This window comes from Seriola dumerili, unplaced genomic scaffold (genome assembly GCF_002260705.1).
Source record: "Seriola dumerili isolate Sdu_G_001 unplaced genomic scaffold, Sdu_1.0 BDQW01000609.1, whole genome shotgun sequence".
In the NCBI taxonomy this organism is placed as follows: domain Eukaryota; kingdom Metazoa; phylum Chordata; class Actinopteri; order Carangiformes; family Carangidae; genus Seriola; species Seriola dumerili.
Window position 1 is genome coordinate 1,185,889 of NW_019174864.1, and position 8,008 is coordinate 1,193,896.

An 8,008-nucleotide genomic window follows, 5' to 3' on the forward strand; every position below is an offset into this window, starting at 1 on the left:
AAGCAGCAGAAAAAATCACTCTCAGCATTGTGGTCCTGTTTATGGGGAGTTTCAAATATAATGTATTTGTTTGGTGTGCTAAAGTTTTCAAGGGTTTGCTGAACAGAATGATGTAAATTCATTTTACTCTGAGCTTCTTTGTTACTGATCATCTGTGTTGAGCTGTTGGAGTCATCTCAGCTGGATGTCCACTTCTAGGAGAGTAGCCACAGAACTGAGTCAGTATGTCTGACTGATGAAGATCTAAAGTGTTTGAGACGACTCTTAACATGGTTCAGTTATAGCTTCCTATAACTTTTTGTTTATAGGTAGAGTATATTGTGCTTTTTTGTTGTGGTGCTATTAATTCTGCTCCCTAGGTTAGTTTGACATCACCCGCTTGTCAAAGGGGGGATTCCACACCAGGCTACGCTGTACACCCTCGGACACCCACCTGTTGCTGGAGCTGGTCTTTCCCCATCTGCAGCTTGTCCTCCTTTTCCGTCCTTTGTGCCCTATCCACCAACTCCCAGCCTCCTGGGATGTAAGACCTGATAAAAGCCACATTGCGCAGATGCCAGGGGTGGCTTTGATTTGAAGTGAACAGTCCGCCTCTGTGCCTCTTCATTTCCTGTTGACTATGTGTTAGCTTAAACTTTGAATTTAAAGACAGTTAACTCATTGTGAGTGTTGATTTATTATTAATTTTGTTTGAGGCACTTGTTTTGTTGACAGGATTTTTATGGGCTATAGTGTGTTTTATTTTCATACACCTTGTGTTTGTGCACCACATTCAGTTTCTTTTGTTTTCGAACACACTACTTTATGGGTGGGCAGCCTCCTGTGTTTTTGGTTAGGTAGGTAGTTTAGGTAGGCAGGTTATTAGTTATTTTTTTTATAGCTTTTATTTTAATAAGCTGTATATAAGCCAGTGGAGGGGCTCAGTTAAGAAAACAGTTTTTGTTTTATTTGGTTCATGATTTGGTGCCACCTGCTGTCCTTCCCTTTGTTCCTGGCCTGGTGTTCTCGTGTTGTTGTTGAATTAGTCACCTGTCTGTTTGAAGTTTTAATCTTTAAGTTGACTATTGGGTCATTGAAACAATAAAAGGTTTTGTTTCCAGATTATATTGGCATATGTTGCTTTCCTTACCCCTAGACCCCTGCTGGGTTGTAACAGAGCACGTTCATGTGAAAGAGAGGGTTGTTTAATTACAAGCAACATCGTCAGATCCATGAGTAAGGAACTTGACATATATGAGAAGGAACTGACACCTGCAGGTAAATTCAGTTGTAGTGACGTCCATAAAGTGATATTCAACAAGGTGCATGTAAACAAAACTACAATAGAAAAGAAAGTAAAAATAATTACCAATGTTTAAAGTCAGACTAATGTAATGAGTGCATGAATTATGAAGATTCTTTGTATTTTCACTCTTCAGTCTGATGATGAACAGAACTGTTTAACTGTTTTCTTTAAAAACCAGAGTGGAAACATGCAAGATGTCTACATGCAAATATCTACTGCTCGTTATTATTGATCACTTTATATGTAACTCTTTTGTCCCTGTCAGGATCCTGTAGAATGATGATCTTCTGAAGTTAACCTGTGCCGGAGCAGGTGTTCAGCGTCAGTTACTGGTGATTTACCCTGGTAACAAGTGAACCACTGTCATAACCCTGACAACCCGAGTTAAACCTGAGCTTGCCTCACTAACTACAAATCCTGCTTTGTAGAAACAGGTCTGAGTCAGCTGTTGTTGATGTCATCAGTGAGGGCTTGACACTACACTGTGAATGTTTGAATAATGTTTTCAACATGGACAAGAACAACACAATGATTTGTGTGTTATTAGTTCAAATAGATCTGATCACATTTATATAGAAATGTAGGTCATTTTTTGCCATACTGTGTAACCTTCACCTGTTACATAAGCTTTACTAGTTATGAGTGTGTGTCTCTGTATGGGCTCTACATCCAAAATCCATGGCTCCACGTCTTAATTTTTTACATTCATTTGAAATTTTTGAAGGACAGAGCATGATGTCAGACTCAGAAATTCAGACCTTCAGAAGAAATCACAGCAGCTGAAAACAGAACACTACATACTGTAAACAGGGAGATTTGTTTAAGTCCTTCAACCTGTTGGCTCTGAGCTCTGGTCTGAGCATAACAGGGACAGAACTTCTGAGAGTTAAGCTCTCCTGACAGCAGCACCTCACAAGATGGGTGTGTTTTCCTTTCGGTCTGTCCTTTGTGTATGTGTGTGTGTGTGTGTGTGTGTGTGGTGTTGTGTTGTGTGTTGTGTGTCTTACCTTCTCATCATTACAACAGCAGCAGCAGCAGCAGCGGATGAGAACCAGGATGACCAGCAGCAGAACCATTCCTGACAATACACACAGACAGAGGACAGGTAGTCAGTGATTCAGATGTAGGACTGTATTCATGTCTCATACAGTTGCAGTCAGACCCTGTTTACGGCCGCCGCTCTGTTCACTTCTGTTGTGCCTAATTTTCCTGTCTGCCAAGCTGCCTGCACAGTCCACCCAGATGCTCCACCCTCTCTGTCCTGATTGGTGCGGCCTCCAGGCTCTTGGCAGCTCCGCCTTCAGCTCACCTGGGTTCCTGATTGGTGCGGCCTGTTTGCAGCTGGCCAATCCCAGCCGCCCAATCAGGAGCCAAACGCTACAAAACTCCTGCCAGCCTGTCAGTCCGGGCGGCTGACTGCTAGTGGCAGCTCGCCTCTTTGTTGGAAGTTTGTTTTTTGTGAAAAGCCAAGAAAGCAGATACTGGTAGCTTGTTGTGTGTTTTGTGTTTTGTACTCCTGGTAATCTGGTAGTCTTTGAAGCTTGGAAGTGGGGTCAGGTTTTAGATTTTTACTAATAGACTGATTCTGCTGATTCCTCCACCTTGTAAAATGACTTTTGTTATATACACTAGGTGCAGGGGTGCTGTTCCTGTTGTGTTTTGGTTTTTAGTTAGCTTTGGTAGCCAGCCTTGTTTTTCCTTTTACTTTGAATTAGTTAAATAATTTTATTGATTAGCTCCTAGAGAGATCCTCCTTTTGTTATATTCTGTTTTTTGCTTTGAACAAGCACCCACCGGCCGCGTTCCTTGGTTTATTTTGTCCATGTTAACCATTATTTTACAAATTTATGTTACAATAAACAACCTTATACCTATTAACAACTGGGTTTTGTGTTGCTTCCCTTTCCCCGGTTGTAACATAAGTGGGGGCTCGTCCGGGATTCCTTTTACGGATCTTAAAATACCGTGTTGTAAAAGACCCTCACACCAAAGACAGATTCATGACAGTTCCAGGCAGTTTGCCTGATACAACATCAAATGTGTGTCTATAGCAGACAGAAATGTCCAGGGTTAGAATGTTTATGATGCTGCCAACAGTGAAAGAGTGTTCACTGTGGATGGATGGATGGATGGTTGGATGGAATTGCCAAAACCAAGAAGATAAAGAAATTATGTGAAGCTGTTGTGTAGACTAAATTTATTTTACTTTAGACACAAGGGTTAAGTGTTTTGCGTAAATGACAGGTGAAGTGCTGCTCAGAAAAAAGTAAAAAACAGCATGGTGCAACTGAGAAAAACTATGCTTGGTGAATCGACAGTTGTCTGAAGAAGAAGTGGGGAAAGTTAAAGTCTAAACTTTTATTTTCTTAGGCATGTTTTACAAATCATCAGAGTGTCTTTGGTATTTAATCCCACTCACCAATGAAGATGAAGAAGACTGCAAAAGAACCGATGTCCCAGTCAGACTGGAATAACTGCTTGCTCTGCAGTCTGGAGACCACATCATTGAACTGATCCTCAAATTCCTGCTGGATGTTCCTCTGCTCCATCTCTCCGTCTGCTCTCAGAGACACACACAGAGGACACACACTACAGTGTCCATGAGCCTGCACAGTTTCATTCACACATCACAGCAGCTACCTGACAGCTACAGCTGCAACATCTCATCTCGCTGTGCTGCAGAACAGAGAGGTTCAGGAGATCCTTTGTTCCCACTGCCATCAGGCTATACAACACCTCAGCCAAAGGAAGTGGACTAATCTAATTATTATTTATTATCTATTATTAACTGTTATTATTATTATTATTATTATTATTATTATTATTATTATTATTATTATTATTATTATTATTATCATCATTATTATTATTATTACCAATGAGCTACTGGACACATGAATTTCCGCTAGGGATATAAATAAATATATATATATATATATACACACACACACACAGACATCTTATATGTGAGAATGTAGATTTATTGTTTCATGCTTCCTGGGACCGTTGTAATATTTGGATTGACACAGACTACTGATCATGACAGAGGTTGGTTGTAATTAAAAACAAAATGTATTATGAAAAGACAACATACATAGCACAAAAAATGAATGAATCTGAAATCATATGGAGAGAGAGGGACTGCAGCTGTGACTCCATTCAAGACTTTAAAGTGGGGACTGGAAGCTTTAGAGTAGGAGAAGAGGTTATACAATAGCTGTGCCTCAGGAACCAACATCAGTCATGAATGTGAGACATAAATATGTCAGAGCAGAACTGCAGCTCAGCATAAAAAAAACATTAATCAGCACATTCTGCACAGACCTCCCTGTGGTCTGTTCAAAGTTTTCCATATCTGTCTTAAAACAATAGTCAGGTGTGATCATTGCTCTTGTTCATACTAGCCATTAAAATTTCCCTTCATAATGCACTTTTACATGTATGTGGTCGGGGACTCAATTCTCATTCAAAATGCTGGTTCTGTGCAAAAAAATATGTTCCACAGTAAATTTGAAGTTAATATTTAAATAAAAATTTAATTAAATTCAGTATTTGTGTTACTTTCTACAACGGAGTATTAGGGCCATATTGACAAAAAAATCAGAAATCTGAAATTTCAAAAATAAAATTGTAATTTTTTGAGAAAAAAATCATAATATTTCAAGAGAAAAGTAGTAATATTATGAGAATAAAGTCATAATATTATGAAAATTAAAAATGTAAAATTTTGAGAGAAATAAAATAATTTTTAGGAATATTACATAAACCAATCAAACAGGTGAAATGACATTCAGTGGCAGCCTGAGCTGTTTCTGTTTGTCTGTCTAACAACAGAATAGACTCAGTTTCTTCGCAATCTTTTCAATGTCCTGATGATGATGATGATGATTCAAAAGATGAAGTTTCTCCTTATTTGTGAAACCTGCTAAAGTAGAACTTCACAGGATGCTTCTGATATTTATGGAAAATAAGACACTGGATCTGTTGTATGCAAACGTCAAGGAGGTCACTGCTACACTGCTTCAGCTCTACCACCACTTAGCAGATCAGATCATAATCTGTTTTTTCTTCAGCCTTCCTACAAACCCTGTGTACTGAGGCAGGCTGCAACCACCCGATCATTCAGGAACTGGACCCCAGAGGCCAGTGAGTCTCTAAAAGACTGTTTTGAGTGCACAGATTGGAATGTCCTGTTGGAGTCACAGGAAAATGATAAAAACAAGGACCCTGACCTTGATAGAATGGTTGAATGAACCACAGACTACATTAACTTCTGTATGGACACTGTAATACCAGCAAGGACTGTACACTGTACACCTGTTCTCTCTCTCACCACAGCATGTTAGGCTGGGTGACTGTGTCTCAGGGACAGTGATGAGCAGCACTGGACAGCATTGGTCTAAGCAGGCGCCCCATATGTAGAGGCTACAGTCCTCGCTGCAGTCAGCCCCGGTTCGAGTCCCGCATCGGACTGCCCATCATGTCATTCCCCCTCTCTCTGCCTCCCCATTTCCTGTCTCTCTATACTATCCTGTCCAATAAAAGGCACAAAGGCATAAAAGCCCAAAAAAATATACTAAAAAAAACATTAAACTTGTCCTTGAGGGTTTGTTTTTCATTTTACATAACAGGTGACAGTGTGATATTCATGATGCTCAGAGCGCATCATCATCATCATCTTCCATTAAGAATCACAACAGTGGAGAACCACATGTGAAGCGGAATTTAATCAAACCACAATGTTACATTCAGGTCCATTATCAGCCGTAGCAGGCAGGGTTAATGTTCTTCCTCCAGACAAAAGCCTTATTATGTGATTTAGAAATAAAGCCCAGTCTGTATTTTATTGCTCGCTTCCATCCATCCACAGCTAAAACAAAAGGCCAAAAGGCCACAGCAGACGCTATGACGTCACAGTGGGAAAAACACAGGTGTAAACAGTTAAAACGGCTGAATTCCTTTTAGCTGCTTCTGTTTCATTTTCTCTGTCACACCATCAAAGCTTTGTCAGTGTTTTAAACTGACATTTAAAACACTGACAGTGGTGAATGGGTTCACGTTTGCTCATCAGCTCTGGAAGCACTAACAAACAAAGCTGAGTGGGATTCACGTTAGTAGTTGCCATTCACTCCGTGTGGAGTCTACAGTGAAAACACACATTCCAACACTCTTACAGCAAACACACACAAACTTTTCGGGAGTGAATCAAACACACTTCACTTCGTGTTGATTGTAACTAAGGTGAATCATTAGACATGATTGATGCTGCTGGTGTATCAGTGTCGTTCACTCGAACGTTTTAAAGATAAAACTTGACAACATACATTTGAATAAATTCATCAGTTATTCGTTATGTTATAAACGCTACAGTATGTAATATATGACGTTATTCAGAGCAGCAGGTGCCTACCTGTCAGTAGCGTCGTTTGTTTTAGTCTTTTTCCTTCCGGGATGAAGGTCTACCTGGCGCACCTGTTAATCACTCACCTGACACCGCTCCACCTTCCTCCTTCCGCATTTAAAATAAACGCTTTCCGACAGAGGGGTCAAAAATAAGCCACTAGGGAGTGGTACACTGCACACACAGCATGACACTGACGCATATGTGGCACAGCACCGGCTACCTACAGTATCTGCCAGAGAGACTGGAATCATCAGCTGTTTATAAGTAACACATAACATCTGCATATTATAATTAGCAGTGACACATGTCAGTGAGAACTAGGCTGGTGAGAAGCGGTCAGGGGTGGACACTAACTAAGTACATTTACTTTAGTACTGTACTTCAGTATATTTTCCAGTATCTGCACTTTACTTGAGTTTTATTTTTTTAGAAACCTCTGACTTTTACTCCTCTACACTTAAAGACTAATATTGTACTGTTGACTCCTCTACATTTCATTTCAAGTACTCTTACTTTGAAGCAGAGCTGTTAGTCAGTGAATGAATTTTATTTTATTTTGAAAATGTGATATATCATACACTGTGTTCATCACAGGAGAAAATCCAATCGTAGCCAACTCCTCCACTGTCAGTCATGTTTGAACCTGTCAGCGTCCTAACAATGGCGACGTTAGATAAAGATGAGGCAGAAGATTCTGCACTAAAGACCATGGTCTGATCTGAAGTCTGTTAAGGTTTAGAAACAAAGAAAGATTCCTTTAGTTTGAAATGCTTTCTGTGTTTACCGAGACCAGACTTCATCACCGACTTAAAGAAGAAATAAGAAATATAAGAAATATGAAAACAACAATGGCTTCTAAATTGATTCAATTGTTTTTATTTCCATGTCTGCAGTCTTTGTATCATACTCTCTCTCTATCTCTCTTTATCCTACAGGTTCTACAGTCAGTCAGTAGGTTGTCTCAGAGTCATTAGGTTCTGTAAATGTAGAACAATACAACAGTATTAACTGTGTTGACATGAAAAATGTACATTTGAATAATTCAGTACTTTAACTCAAGTAACAATCTGACTGAACAACTTTCACTCGTATTGGAGTCATATCTGACCGGAGGATCTGTACTGTCACTCAAGCCATGGAGCTGTGGACTCAGTTCACCTCTGGAAGTGGTAGATGTCAAATAAAATATCGCACACTGTTTCTAAGAGCCACAAGCTGGTAAAACAGCAGCAGCTTATCAAAAAACTCCAGTGGCAGACCTCTGAATCAATTCATTTCTCTAAAGACTCTTTGGACATAATGTCAAAGTTTTACTTAAA

General features: G+C 39.7%; 1 protein-coding gene across 1 annotated transcript; it reads right to left on the minus strand.

Moving 5' to 3' along the window:
- Nucleotides 1–2,114: 2,114 nt before the first annotated feature.
- Nucleotides 2,115–6,803, minus strand: smim22 (small integral membrane protein 22). Its single transcript, XM_022764949.1, has 4 exons — nt 6,696–6,803; nt 3,705–3,842; nt 2,293–2,363; nt 2,115–2,135 (listed from the first exon to the last, which is right to left on the minus strand). The coding sequence occupies exons 2-4, from the start codon at nt 3,832–3,834 to the stop codon at nt 2,115–2,117; spliced, it is 222 nt and encodes a 73-aa protein (XP_022620670.1). The 5' UTR covers nt 3,835–3,842; nt 6,696–6,803.
- Between the last annotated feature and the right edge of the window lie 1,205 nt (nt 6,804–8,008).

What these genes read in the sequence shown, in the direction of transcription:
- smim22 (XM_022764949.1), bottom strand. Translation starts at nt 3,834, where the DNA reads ATGGAGCAGAGGAACATCCAGCAGGAATTTGAGGATCAGTTCAATGAT. An exon ending in AGTCTTCTTCATCTTCATTG is followed by an intron (nt 2,364 to 3,704) that starts GTGAGTGGGATT and finishes GTGTATTGTCAG; the next exon opens with GAATGGTTCTGCTGCTGGTC. An exon ending in GCTGTTGTAATGATGAGAAG is followed by an intron (nt 2,136 to 2,292) that starts GTAAGACACACA and finishes TGCTCAGACCAG; the next exon opens with AGCTCAGAGCCAACAGGTTG.